General features: G+C 41.6%; 1 protein-coding gene across 1 annotated transcript; it reads left to right on the plus strand.

Moving 5' to 3' along the window:
- Positions 1-8,796, plus strand: LOC311049327 (ubiquitin-conjugating enzyme E2 variant 1-like). The gene is made up of 4 exons (XM_084062880.1): positions 1-121; positions 5,258-5,406; positions 6,252-6,377; positions 7,006-8,796. Exons 1-4 carry the CDS (start codon positions 100-102, stop codon positions 7,150-7,152), a joined length of 444 nt encoding a protein of 147 aa, XP_083919006.1. The 5' UTR covers positions 1-99; the 3' UTR covers positions 7,153-8,796.
- Positions 8,797-14,787: the final 5,991 nt, after the last annotated feature.

Consider the following 14,787-nt stretch of genomic DNA (forward strand, 5'->3'; position numbering starts at 1 on the left):
TTTCCCATTCTGGCTGGAAGTCAATCTCAGGAATGTCTGCCCTTTGTTTTGACGGGCACGAGTACGTGCGCGCGCCCCGCAATACACACAGTGACAAAGATGGCGGCCTCCGCCGGATCAGGTAAACCCATTCTAAAATTCGCACTGTTACTAACGATTTGTTGATTTATTGTTAAGATGTGAAAGTTCACAACTCTGTCTACGGCTACTACTAATAGAAAACAGACAAACCACCGTGTAGCATTAGCAGCAACGGGACAGGCAGCGTTGAATAGAACATGTTACCATTCTAACGGCTAGCTTGGTAGCAGGGTTGCCAAGTCCGCTTATTATTAGCGACTTTGGGCTTTTCTATTGAAGTTGCTTGTAAAAATTGGTAGTTGTTGCGTTTTTTTGTGCTCATTTCTTAAATGTGCATGCTTATTTAGGCTTGCTTCTACATTTTTAAATTATTATGATTTAAACCAGTGGTTCTGAAGCATTTTCATTAATGTTTTGTGCCAGGGAGCATTTATGTTGTCTAGAGTGTTTAAACCCCCCCCCCCCCCCACAATATTCCACATTTTATTGCAAGAGTTTTTGAAAATAGCAGATCTACAAGCTCACAACGCGTTGTGAGCTTGTAGATCTGCTGTTTTCAAATAGCCGACGATTATGTTTAAAGTGCTCATGTGGCCCATATAGTCGCTACTTTTGGGCTTGGTCGCTTCTTTTGGGCTTGGTTTTCTAGACCTGGTTGCTTGTTTCTCTCGCAAAGCCTGGCAACGGTGCTAGCTTGGTAGCCATCATCAGTGGCCCGCTGTGATGCAGCTGCTCTCTGCTCTCACCGCTGCAAGGCAAGCAGCGTGTCTGTCAAAGAAACAATAATCATGTTCACGTTTGTTTGTCTCAATCAATGGGGGTTTCAGTTGTTAACACACATGATGCAATGTATTGGCTCATGTTGTGAATGACTGCATTGATAGATCGACTAGCTAAAGTTAGCTGGCTGCTGATGAAGCCGAACCGAACAACTGCATAGTCATGGTATTTGCGAAAAGAAAGCACAGAATTGGCTAGCCGTCAGCAGTGGTGTAAAGTATTTAAGTACATTTACTCAAGTACTGTCTGTACTTAAGCACACTTTTGAGGGTGTTTCCTATTTTCAGTACTTTTAAGTTTTACTTTCACTCCACCTCAGAGACAAATATTGTACTTTTTACACCTCAGAGACAAATATTGTACTTTTTACTCCACTACAATTATTTGAAAACTTAGTTACTAGTTACTTTGTGAATTTTGATTACTATTAAAAAACATATATTAACCACTTCAGCCCTATATAAATTTCGGCCAGTTGAAAATAGCCGATCTACAAGCTCATACAACATTGTGAGCATTGTGAATTTTGAATTCTGGACTTTTAATTGTATCAGAGTATTTCTACATTGCAGTATTGATACCTTTTTCCACCACTGGCCATCACCAGTAGTTGAACTGCATGATAGTTTTATACAACTAGATTCTGACAAGTCCCGGAAAAGACGCACTGTGAATGGCCAGTAGTCATTTGAGTGGCAGTTGGGGTTAAAGCTCACCCCAAAACATGATTTACGATTCTGTGCCTATTGGTACATAATTCGGATGGCACTGAGTCGGCTCAAGCGAACTTCGCAACGTTGTGCACGGTGACTCGCTCGCTCGGCGGTGACTCGTGGCTCAAGTTCACTTGAGACGCCGCGCCTCCGCCGTGGTCCAAAACTATTGGTTGGTATCGCGGCAGTCCAATGCTCAGCAAGGCACTCCACCAAACCAGGTGAAAAGTTAGGGTTTGGGGCTGTATTAAAATGTGACAACGCCCCCACCGGTCCTTGTGTTCTCGTTTTTGCAATCAGGCAGGGTGGGGCTTGGTAGAATCTAGTAGTTACCATTAAATAATACGCAGTTGAACTCATTAAAGGCAGAGTTGCAGTTAACATCCTCCTACTTATACTTGGTCGCTGGGAAATATAATTGTGTTGCTCCGTATGCGAAACCATCTTCACACAGCGCATATTATGTTTTCAAATTTGTGCATGTTATTTTGATTTATGTTGTTTTTCTTAATTATGTCTTGTCTTTGTGTTAATTGCAGTTTGTTTTCACATTGATTGCAGTGTGGCACTATCCCCGTATTCATAAACATTGATTCTGGATCGTTTGGCAATATATCCCTTTGAGACATGTTACACGATAGCAGCTGAATATGTCATGAAGCTTTCACTGTCCCAATTTGCAGTGGTGTAACATTATTTGTCTTTTATTTCAAGCAACTCTCTTTTAACTAAGCTATTTAAATAATCTCCCATTTGATTGAAGCTTGCAAAATGTATGAGAAAACTATAAAGAGAACATAGGCCATTAGCTTGCCGTCATGCACAGTTCTTAAATGGAGCAAATTTGTTTTTTGTAGGATTTACAGCTGTGTCTAGAGACCAAAAAAAGCTCAAAAACACTAATCAGCTGGTTTTGTCCGGAGCAATGGTGATAAAAGGACCAACTGAAACAGACTCTCAAGTTGCCCCTGATTGCCAATTCAGCAGTCTGGCTAATCAACAGGAAGTGTGTCACACTGCAAAGTTGTGATTACTTTGCTAATTGAGTATTCTATTAGGCTGAATACACTGATGGCTGCTAATGATTTTGATAGAAAATTTTACAAATGCTACAACTTTAAAGACCCACATTAATTAAGAACACTTGCTTCTGCGAAAAAAAAATAGCTAACTGAGACCACATAATGTCTGTTAGTTACATACCTGCTGTTGGATTAGACACCCAATGAAGAATTGTCCTGGAATAATAACTGTATTTTTCTTGTTTAATGCCATCTTTCCAAATATTAATATTCATTAGTTGGACTTCACATTATTTGGAATGCTTGTGTATTATTACCATGATGGGATCAGCATTGCATATTAGGAGATGCAAGACAATAACAAAGACAACTTGAGAGTGAAAGCCAAGTAAATTGCTCTTGGCCATATTGACAATTAAGTATGCACATCAAATCAAGATTGGATTAAATTAGATTGTGACATACAAACTAATTTGTAGCTCAGCCTGGGGCCATATGTATCAAGGGTGTGTACGCATAAACGGATGCTGAGGGAAAATCTACGCAAAGATTGGTATGTATCAGGTTGTGGGTTCGAATCCACCTTGGAGCATCGGGCTTTGTCGGGCGTCTATGCGAACACAACCGTGTTCGGGGGAGGGAATCCAAGTGGGGATGGTGATATTTGTCATTGCACATACTCCTACGGGCTGGGGTGGCACCTGTCAGCAGGGAGTGTTGGGCGGAAGGAGTAGGACAAAGGCCCTACGTCCTTCCTGTGGGGGCTCCTCACTGGCAGGTGAGTCAGTAGGATACAACAGCAGTGACAACACAGAAATGTGTGTGGGGAGGAATCAAATGGCATAACGACTAAATTGGGGAGAGAAAGGGGTTAAAAAATGATTGGCTGCTCTAAATTTAGAAAGAAAAAAATATTGGTATGTATAGGGTGTTGTACAAAATGGACTCATGTAAGAATCGCGATCATACATACTATGTATGAAAAGGAAACTTGATATTAGACAGTGCACCTCTCCACATTACTGTGTTACAGGTGTATGTAAAGGTTTTCAGGCATTGTTTTGTGTCCAATTGACCCTTTGTCAAGTCCCGCCCGTGGTTGTGCCCCTCTTCGCACCCATTGGTTGCTGTTTCTTGGTTGAACAAAAATCCTTTCTCTCCATCCACTACCATTGAAAAAACGTCCACTACCATTACATTGAAAATATGTTTATCAGTTGCTTCGTATTCATATTTTGTGTATTCAATTCTTATTTTAAACTTGGTGTCAGTAAAAAGGAAAATCTCAGGTGCAGTATAGTGACTGGGCATATCGTGTTTTAGCAAATTCAACAAACAACCATAAGGCAGAACCAGGGCAGAATGAGGGAAGAACAAGGCAGAACGCCTGCTGGTTAGTCAGTCAGGGACCAATCAGAAGGCTGACAATGGAGTCAATCAAATTTCTTTGGAACATTAACGTTCACATGTTGATTAATGTGTGTTTCCAATTGGTCTATTCTGCTCAAGATGAGATGACAGTAAACTATTCGCTCCTTTACTGTTATAATTAAGTGAAATAGAAATGTGTCTTCGGTTCAAAGCCCTTTTCCCTTCTGGTGCAAACCATTATGAATGAATGAGCTTATACATTTCCCTGAAAAACGTATAGGCATGATCACTGTTTCCCTGGATGTTGGTGACGAAGCCACTGACAGCTGTTTGGCCCAGGATACCAGCCATATGCTGGTCCAGTCACAGTGGAGAGAGTGCTGCTGTATAGCCAGCTCATCATCCATACAAGAATTCTGCTTTTTTGCCTCCCTTTAGCTAGCCTGTCCCACACTTTATTTCTTCCTCAAAGGCTTGCTCTGAACCAAAGCTATGGCATCATTATATTTACTGCATGAACCAATTTTGCACACTGCCTTTTTCTTTGATATGCCATTACTTAACCACCAAATTAATTGTATTGTTTATCGTTTGCTACCTCCTCAACTAATGCTTTGATTTAACAATTCTTTTCCCACTGTTTTATTTGCCATCATCTATAACTGTTAAGTGTTTACATACACTAATATGAACTTACACTTGGAAATGTATAGGGTATTAACGGGTTAATTGTGAGAGTTTTTCTAACGATACTTTGGGGTAAATATTGGAGGTAAATATTGGATTATGATGAATAACTGGTGTACGTGTTTTTTTCAAACATCTGACCAAAAAAAAACATCCATACAGAGAAATGCAGAACAATCAACAATGTGTACACATCCATTTCGTGTGGAAGCTGTGCAAACTCCAAGGTTTCTAAATTCGATAAAATGGGATGTTTGTTTTCAAATCAGATTTTTACTGATTAATTTGGGCATGTTAGAACTTTGTAGAATGATCAGAGCAGTTGGTAAAATGATCACTGAGCACAATCGCAAGACCGCATTCATCGGAGGTCGAGGGACGGTCACAGGAAGAGTGGGCACTGGGCACTAAGGAAGAGTGGGCACCTCGATGTAAAATTGGCTATTGGCTAAGAAAAATGTAATGTAAAGTGTAAAGTAATTTGAAGTATACATGATTAGAATATGATTTTGCTGCAATGGGAACTGAAAAAAAAAATGTGGCCCTAAAATGGCTCCATATTTTTTCTCCTTGTAGTAATGTGTCTTTTTTCCCACCCTTAAGGCATTGTAGTTCCCCGTAACTTCCGGTTGCTGGAAGAGCTGGAGGAGGGTCAGAAGGGAGGGGGAGACGGTGTGGTGAGCTGGGGTCTGGAGGACCCGGATGACATGACCCTGACCCACTGGAACGGCATGATCATTGGACCTCCCAGGGTGAGAGCAACAGGCCATACAGTTACCCATAATTGCCCCACTAACAGTGCCCTTCCATTACCACATGGCTTTTTAAAGGGGCTGCTTGGAAGAATACTGCTGCTGTTGTCCTACAAAAGCCACACAACTCCAACTTTTAATGCCTATTTCCTTGTAGCTCGCCATATAGTTTGACCTATACAGTGGGCTTTCAGCTGGGATCATCATTAAAAACTTGAGATAAAAAAATCCATTTGACCTTAATTTTTAGGTAGGGGAAAAAATATAATGCGACAGCAGTAGTAGGCAATATGCATCGACAAAGCGATTAAGGATGTGTGGTGGTGCTGCCCCTACTATCATTTACTAAATACTAGTTGTTAAAACTATTATATATGATCATCATAATTTTATTGCACTTTACCTATGCAAAAAGACATCGTTTTGACTGACAACAGTAGCAGCACCTTCAACTTCCTGAAGTGATTAAGGTATATTATTTTCCCTTGTTATTTGAACTCTTTCACTGCCAGACTTATGTCTGGCTGCGTGTACCCACTGCCAGCGATTCTTCGATTTTCTTACCTTTTGAAGTAGTCACAGAATATCTGTCAACTCTGTCTCATCTCGTGGCCTACTTTGATAAACATATATATGTATGTATCTTGCTAGGTGAGTCCCACCAGAAACGTCCATTCATTCTGTCTGTCTGTGAAAAACGCATTGTATTTTAAGCATTTGCAATAATAAAGCATTTTGAATTATCCATTTGATGACTGTAACCAGTTTGAATGCATTGTTAATGATAAGCAGAGTAAGTACATTTTTAAGTTTTAAACTAGCCTTTTGGTCTTGTATCATTGCAGACAATCTATGAGAACAGGATATACAGTCTGAAGATTGAATGTGGACCCAGATACCCAGACACTCCCCCTTTTGTTCGCTTTGTAACCAAGATCAACCTGAATGGCGTACATAGCCCCAATGGCATGGTAAGTGTCAAAATATTTTTTCTTGTTAGATGGCATCTCGATCTTCCATATTAGTTATAGTTTGTATGCAGCTATCCATCCAGCATAGACGGATCAAGTAACATTTTTGTATGTCGATGCTCAATCTACGAATGCAGCAGAGGGTGTGCCATCAGCTAGTTTAGTATCTACATACTTAACATTGTGTGCTCTGAAATGCATCTAGGCGGTGTGTGCTCTAAAGTGCCTTTCCACTATCGACTGTGCGTGCATGCCACATTTCCTGTGTGTGCATTACATTTGCATATTTTCCCGGAATGGTGGACCCCACCAGTACGGTGATTACATTGAATGGCTGGCTATTTCTACAAAAATGACAAAAGGAAATATAAATTGTTTTTTAAATATGATAATTAGGCTTTCATAATAATAATAAACTTTATTTACTTAGCACTTATCAAAACAATATTACAAAGTGCTTTACATAAAACTGAAGAAAACATTTAATAAAATTATGCATAAAATATAAAGTGCATTGAGAAGATAAAAAAACATTAAGAGAAGCAAACAATAACATTTCAACATTTTGAATTATGGAAAGGCCTCGTGATAAAAGCGCACCCATCTTTTCTTCCCTCACCCTTCCCAGGTGGACATCCGGGCAGTGGCAGCACTGGCAAAGTGGCAGGTCTCATACAGCATCTGTATCGTGCTCCAGGAGCTGAGACGACTTATGATGTGCAAAGAAAACATGAAACTTCCCCAGCCTCCAGAGGGCCAGGTGTACAGCACCTGAAACAGGCCACTGCTATTCCTCACTGTCATAAACACACACACAGACACAATTGATGTGTACATTAAAACACACATACATACACACGTCATTAATACATATGCTAATCTGTCACACACACACAAACGGTAACGTGCCCTCTTGATATCTGAACCCCCCCCCCAATCAGAAGACCTGGCCACTTCCTGTCTCGGGAGCTTCACATTGGACAGAAAAAGATGCACAAGTGAACTCCTATACCCCACAAAAATGTCCTTAGATGCTTACCACGATAAAATAAGAAATACATCTCACTGATATTATTTTTTTCTGCATTCAGATTGTTAAATCACATAAACAATATGACATTATTGAGTGTTCCTATTGTATACGTTGCTGGATTCTGCAAACCAAGGTTGGTGGCAGTAAACTGTACTGTACTGTGGGTGTATCCTGGTGAGTGATCCAAGACAACGTGCTGCTGTTCTAATTAACCCATTAATAAGATCTGAGGCCGATTTCTACAAATGTCTTCTAAATCCAAAGTGTCCTGAAAAACATATGTTGCTATATCAGTGGTGCTCAAATCTTTTCATGTCAAGGTCCCCCAAAATGATATGTATTTGGCCGCGAACCCCCATCTCAAAATATGTTGTTCCAGGGACCCCCCAGAAGCAAAGATTTGAGTTAAAAATGTTTTAAAAATATATAAATATTCAAAGAATTGCACCAATTTTCACGTTTTTTCAAAAATAGCAGATCTACAAGCTCATAGCACGGCACGAAGTGACGCGCTATGAGCTTGTAGATCTGCTATTTATGAATAGCCAGAATATAAAATGACACAGATGATTTCCCGGTCCTACTGGCTTACGGACACTATTCATGTAAACCCCTTGCTCTTTTGCGAGGGGATTCCATGATGTAAAGTATTCAAAGCATTCGCTATTGCACTTGATTATATTTGTTAAAGTTTACCCTGAACAAGCAAAAGCGTCAACCTTGCAGTATTCTGAAGTGGATTCTCTGTCAAAGCAAGACATGACTCGGCTTTTCTTCCCTGGCCCGTGTTGGTCTCAAATCGAAATATCCAGTGTCCGCAATGCAATCCCAATGATGTGAATTTGCTGGGCCATATTAAATGAGTGCATGTACGGTACATGGGAATAAACTACTACTATTACTACTGTTACTACTAGACATTCAGCAGCATATATATATATACTGTATGTATCAATGGGGCTCGTCATCACTCATGTTCTCGAACTCGACCTCTGTGTGCCATATGGTTCATAGCGCTTTGTGATGGTGATTGATTTTTAGAAAGCTGGGTGCGGGTGGGTGGGGTGGGGGATGGTTGGGGCTGTATGTCCTTATGCTTCAAAGATCATGAGATCTAAAAGGCTCATTTTTGTGTGCTTGGCACCTTTTCAGGATACCCACTGTATTGTGGCCTATACGGAGAGGCAGGAGCTGTTTTTTTGTTTTGTTTTTATGTTTGTTTTCGGACTGACTTGTTTATACTCCATAGGGTCATCATCTTGTACAGTGAATGCCCACTGAATGCAATGTATGGCTTTAGATGTTTATTTTATAACGGGTGGGAATCTTGTCGGGATGACGGTGACCTGTTGCATGGTTATATTTCAATTAAACGTCATTACTTTTGCACGTGTTTGTGTCACATCTGATTCTTCTCGTGTTCTCATTGTGTTGTGTACGCCTGAAGATAACCGATAGCACTGGAGGAGTTACTTTAAAATATTACTTATTAAACATAAGTTATTTATTACGTGCCATTTCCCAATAAAGTGCAGTATATTACTTTTGCAATTACATAACAAAACAGCCTAAAAATAAAATACAAAAGGATTGGTGTATAAAAAAATGGGAGAGGGTGCTTGTGGGCTAAACGGAATAGAGAACGACTATCATTGCTATTAAAATGGTCATTTAGCAGTCTAGTTGTCATGACACAACTGCAAAAAAACTGCTGGACCTTCTATTGGCTCATAGTATAGATTTAGAAAAGTTGAATCAAAGTAAATAGTGAATGGTAGACAAACTATCATTAGTGTGCATGAATTTGTTGGAAGCTTAAGGTAGAATTTCTAATGTGGTACTTGACTGTAATAATATCAGCCACATTTCCAAAGTACAGCATTATATTAATGTTACTCATAGAAGTAATAGTGTACTAACTAGTAAAGCATTATTTATGTAATGCATTTACCACCAACACTGCTGACACAGCACAGGCAACATCTTATCATGGAATTAGGTTGAGAATACAATATAGGCTAGTCCTTGAAGTTACCCCAGCATTGAGCAAATGGATTCACTAATGTACAGGATAGTTTTACAGTTTCAGATACACATTATTTATTCATAGTTGAAAGTAAATATGTTCCAAACATATTGGGTAATGCAAATCAATAGTCCTGTCCAAAATGTACAGAACAAGGAGACGAATGTCTTACTCTTACTGCTTCCAAGGATTTGTTTGTTCTTTGACTGACACGGTCATCATCAGCGATACTGACCAATATCACTGTTAGCCATAACAAATGCCTATTCCCATGTAAGGTCAGTCTAACCTGAGTGAGGAAGCACTTTCTATGTTGAGGTCGATGCATGCTGGGACAAAGAAGTTCATGTTTTTCATTCTGGGAAAATGAATGAATAAATATATCCTGTAAGCGATATTTTGTTGTTTAAATAAGTGTTGAGTAGCTCTATATTCCGACAATAATTCTCACTGAGTATTTGTCTCCCCATCTCTCCTGCTCTGTAGTAAACAGAAAGTAAATGTTCAGGTTGAGCAACTCAACGTGTGGGTAGCGCCCCCAAAGAATTTGCCCAAATCCCCCAATAGGCTTCTGTTGGTAATCACTGTCATTTTGAGTGACCTGCCAGCACACACCTGCTGCAGGGTCCTGCAACTTTATTTTCAGTTTGTGTATGCTCCATGAAGCAACGCTGCCCCCATGGAAAGATGCTACGTTTGTCCCTCCATGGATATGGCCTGTGCAATAGGGCAAGTGGAAGCTGATGTTCCGTTATGCAGAGTGGCAGCATTATTTGGTGTCAGCCCTGGTACCATAACCCATTTCCCAACTTAGGACAAAGTTCCGTGAGACTGGTGAAGTCACAGACTGGTAGTTCCAATGTGACAGCTGCTGAGCCTAAATCTAGTAGGCCTGGAACAAGTCATTAGTAAATCATTACAGTTTGCCCTCTTTAATGCCCCAAATTTCTTACAGAGCTTAATCTTAAAGCTCCCCTTTCTAGAGCACTATTTTTATGCAAAAAGAAAGGATCCCCTATAATTTACAGCTCTTAAAAACAGAGTGCAACGTTTTCTTCTCATAATGCATTCGAGGCCAAATGAAGAACAGCCCAAGTAGCAGTAGTCCTCAGCCATTCAGAGCAGGAAGCACGCCTGCCCAGCAGTAAGCCAGTTCTCCACCATCTTTCTGGAGCGAAGGCAAGGTATAGCTCTATGGGGAGGCTGAGGCAGAGTCCCCGTTCAACAGCTGTTGCTGCTTCCCTTTTTTGCCTCAACTTGCCTCTCCTCTTCTGCAGAGAAAACGGGACAAAGACAGGCACGTGACCAAGGCCTGAGGGAGAGAAACCCAGCAAATCCATCACAGTGAAAGAGACAGCTGGGCCCCCCTTTAGTCTTCCATACAACATATAGCAAAGCTCTCCTGGTCCTCCCAGGACTTCCAAAAATAAAGTATGCACAGTATACACAATACAATTCAAGTAAGATGCACAGTATAACAGTAAGATTCTGCAGGAATAGGCTACATCTTTAATGCAAATGCTATGAACAACAATCTTTAAATTCACTCCATGTCTTTTCAGATCAATTAGATGTCAATCCATTCATTAACTATGGCTATCTTCAATGTGAATGCACTAAAAGTTCCATCTCCAATTACCCGAGCAGCCTTATACAAAGAAGAATGTGTCTGTGTGTGTGGTAAAAGCTAAATCAAATAAGCAAGCCTTCAATCACTGTAATTGTATAATACTGTGATGGAGCACTATATATTGGCCTCACTGTATACAGTAAAAGGAAAGACTACCTCTCAATCAGCATAATTGTATGTAGATAATAACCCTGTTATCCGTAGCCCACCTGTGTGTGTGTGTGTGTGTGTGTGTGTGTGTGTGTGTGTGTGTGTGTGTGTGTGCGTGCGTGCGTGCGTGCGTGCGTGCGTGCGTGCGCGTGCGCGTGTGTGTGTGTGTGTGTTTGTGTGTGTGTTTGTATAGTGGTGTACAAGGCATATGTTATTTTTTGAAAACTCTTAACAATCTGGTTCATTTGTTTGTCTCTTTATCCCATTTTAGTTTTTACGAGGAAATGTACTTTTAAATAATGAATCCCTCAATAATATTGTTAATCTTATTCCATCAGCATAACTGTATCATGACAAAGCTGTCATTCCTGTTTTTGTTACCTGAAAACATGTGATGTGTTCATTATCCGGATAGACCAAAGGCCCTGATTATCATATGAAATATCTGTAGTCACAGGCCATCTCCATAATTAACTCCACAGCCTGATTGCACTCCATTTGTTGTATTCAGATGTAAAAGGCAGAATGAGTATGGACCAGTTGTGGGAGGTGTCAGATGGTCACTGACACAAACACACTCCCACATCCATTCTCCTACCCGACCCGGTGTGTGTACTGGTCTGAGTGGAGCAGTTTGGAGGAGCCCATCTGCTCACTGGGTCAATAAAACTCTCTCACACACACATTTTCTCAAAGAGTGAGAATGGTGAGAATGCCAATTAGCTAAGTGAGACAGATTTTGACAGTATTCATTTGCATTATTTTATGGCCCTCACATGGTTTTAATATTCTGAGCTTAATCATGGATTTTGGGGTATAACGTGACATGTGACTCAGATACAAAAGAACAATATATGCTGTTATTTATATACACACGCACACAAAGCTCATATACCAGGCCTAAATAGGATGACTCCCTTATCTTACAAATACAATTCATCTAGAAAGCAACAAGAATCAAGAGGGTATTTGTTACTACTCGTACAAAGACTGCGCTAACAGCAGCACAACACAACAAGAACAATATTATGTAATCAGAATGATAGTCCCAATTATTTGCCACATACATTTCCATGTAATAGGAATGATTCTGGGTGTGTGTGGTATGCATAGACACATTAACTAAATATCAATAACACCAGATTTAGTTCAGTAAATTTCAACAGAGTTACACATCTCTGGCCATCTCAGGTGGCTATGCTCCACCACTGAACTAAGGCACATTGTCCAGTATTTCCTCCATTCCATTCTCTATAACAAAATGGCTGATGAAGCAGAAGTGGCTTGTTGGGAAATGGAGAGTAGTTGTGGTGCGGTCACCCTGGGGGACAGTAAATTTCTCTCTGCCTGTGTCTCAGCGTCTGCGACCTCCAAGCTTGGCCAGGCGCTGCAGAAAGCCCCAGCTGAGGGGCTGCTGCCACGCGCATGGCTAAGGTGACGGAATTCAGCCCGACTCCCCCTTCTTACGCACACCCTCACGCCCTTTATGAAACCCCAGCAGATGGCCAGGAGACAAAGAGTGTAAGGGTGAGAAGCCCCCCTTTCTCCATCTTTTCCCCATGACCCCCATCTCATCCAACACTACTCCACTACAAGCACCCAGTCAGTAGTCGCAGCTTTACAGCTGGCCCCTATCACACCCATTGTAGCCTCTTTCTCAATGACCCCCCCCACCATTATCATCACTGACCCCAACCAACCCCCACTATCCTGCAGCGCAGGCTCGCCACGTGCTTCTCAATTAAGTCAAAGCGACGGTACTTTAGCCCCTTTTTCCTGCTCATGCAGATGCAACGATTACTCTCCGATACTCCATTTCTGCCAAATGAGCTTTTTTAATGCGGACATTAGCCAAACTGTTCCCGGTGTCCTTTTCAGTGGAGAGCTCCCATTTGGGGCCCTTCGGCAGGTAATTCTCCTTTTGACAGAGCAATTGAACTGGACAGCGCTGAAGGGCTATTTGGCAAAGAGCCATTTAGTGTAAGTGCTCTCAAGGCCAACGAATGACACTTGTAGAGACAATGTCACCCCCAGTGACACCATCAGTTGATTGTATATTGAATAGGAATGGTGGTGATGTACGCCCCGGGCCAAACGTATGCAGTATTATTGGCAGGAAGAAGTCCAAGGCAAGTGTCCCAGGGAAAGTTAATTCACTCGGGTGCAATGGAGGTCTCTATCAATATCAGGTGCCAAGGACAGCAGGACAGGGACTTTTAGCTGATAAACTGTGTTATTTCACTAATGTGCAAGTCACAGTGGTACCACAGGGTGTGTAAGGGACAGTGTTCCAAAGTCATATAATGAATAGTCTAAACATGCTCAGGGTTCATGCAAATACTGTTCAACATTTGTATGATTTATAACAGTGGCCCTTGAGTGCGATCCAGGGATCCCCAGGGGTCCTGAGGGGGTTCCAAGGGGTCCCCAGCAAAATAAGGAAACATTCAAACACTTAAGGACAACACCCCCCCTAAATAGCCAAGGTACAAGCTCACAACCCGTTGCATGATTGCATCACGACATTTTCTCTCATGGCAATCTCTGGCCCAAAATCTTTTCTAATGGCCAAATATATATCAACTTGAGGGTCTTTGACACGATTTATTAGATATTTGAGAGCTTTAAAAATTAACGCAGATGAATGCAATGTGAGCTTTGTGTTTTGGTCAATTATATTTAATGAATTAGTTGCTTTTGCAGTGCCTCTTTGTGTCCTATGTACTGCACCTGTTGTCCTATTGTCTGTCTCACAGTGTCATCCGCGATCCAGCATGTCATTGTACCCCTATCACTATCAACCATCATATTCCACCTCAATATCTCTCTGGCCTTTCCAATTTCGAACAGCATCTCTAGCTCACGCTTGGTTGTTCCCCCGAGACCCCTGACACACACGCACACGCACACGCACACACACACACACACACACACCCACCCACCCACGCACGCACGCACGCACGCACGCACGCACGCACGCACGCACGCACGCACGCACGCACGCACGCACGCGCGCGCACACACACACACACACACACACACACACACACACACACACACACACACACACACACCCACACACCATGGACAAGGGGAGTGTGCAGGGAGGGAGTGACACATTTGATTGATGACCCCTAAAATGGAAAGGATAGAGATGGACAGATTCCTTTTATCAGGATTGAGGGCTGACTAGATTAAAATGTAGTTGTACAGCCCCCCCCCCCTTTTTTTTGCATCCCTGTTACCTCCCCTCAACCCCCCTCCCCTCCAGCATCCCCTGTCATTCACCACACCTGACGGCTCAGAGTTTTTCCTCATCTCCTTGGCTAACCTGTCAGCTCACCTTCTCATTTGAGTTAACATGGTGTGTGGACATGGTTGATTCTGCAAGACTTAACCAGTCACCTCCAGATTGATTTGGGATTCTTTTTTTTGGTCATGTGCTCCTACAGAAGGCCATGCAGGGAACTCCTCAGCAGGCCACTCTTAGCACCGTTTGCACAAGGCTCAATTTGAAATGAATATATGAAATGTGTGCTTCTCCACAACCAACCACTATTGCCCCTGAAAA

The sequence above is a fragment of the Gymnoscopelus microlampas genome (assembly GCF_963454915.1).
Source record: "Gymnoscopelus microlampas genome assembly, chromosome: 7".
NCBI classification, from domain to species: Eukaryota; Metazoa; Chordata; class Actinopteri; order Myctophiformes; family Myctophidae; genus Gymnoscopelus; species Gymnoscopelus microlampas.

Excerpts from the sequence above, each read along its gene's own strand:
- LOC311049327 (XM_084062880.1), top strand. The coding sequence starts at position 100 with ATGGCGGCCTCCGCCGGATCAG. Across the intron at positions 122-5,257 it reads GGCGGCCTCCGCCGGATCAG|GCATTGTAGTTCCCCGTAAC; the intron begins GTAAACCCATTC and ends CCCACCCTTAAG. Across the intron at positions 5,407-6,251 it reads TGATCATTGGACCTCCCAGG|ACAATCTATGAGAACAGGAT; the intron begins GTGAGAGCAACA and ends GTATCATTGCAG.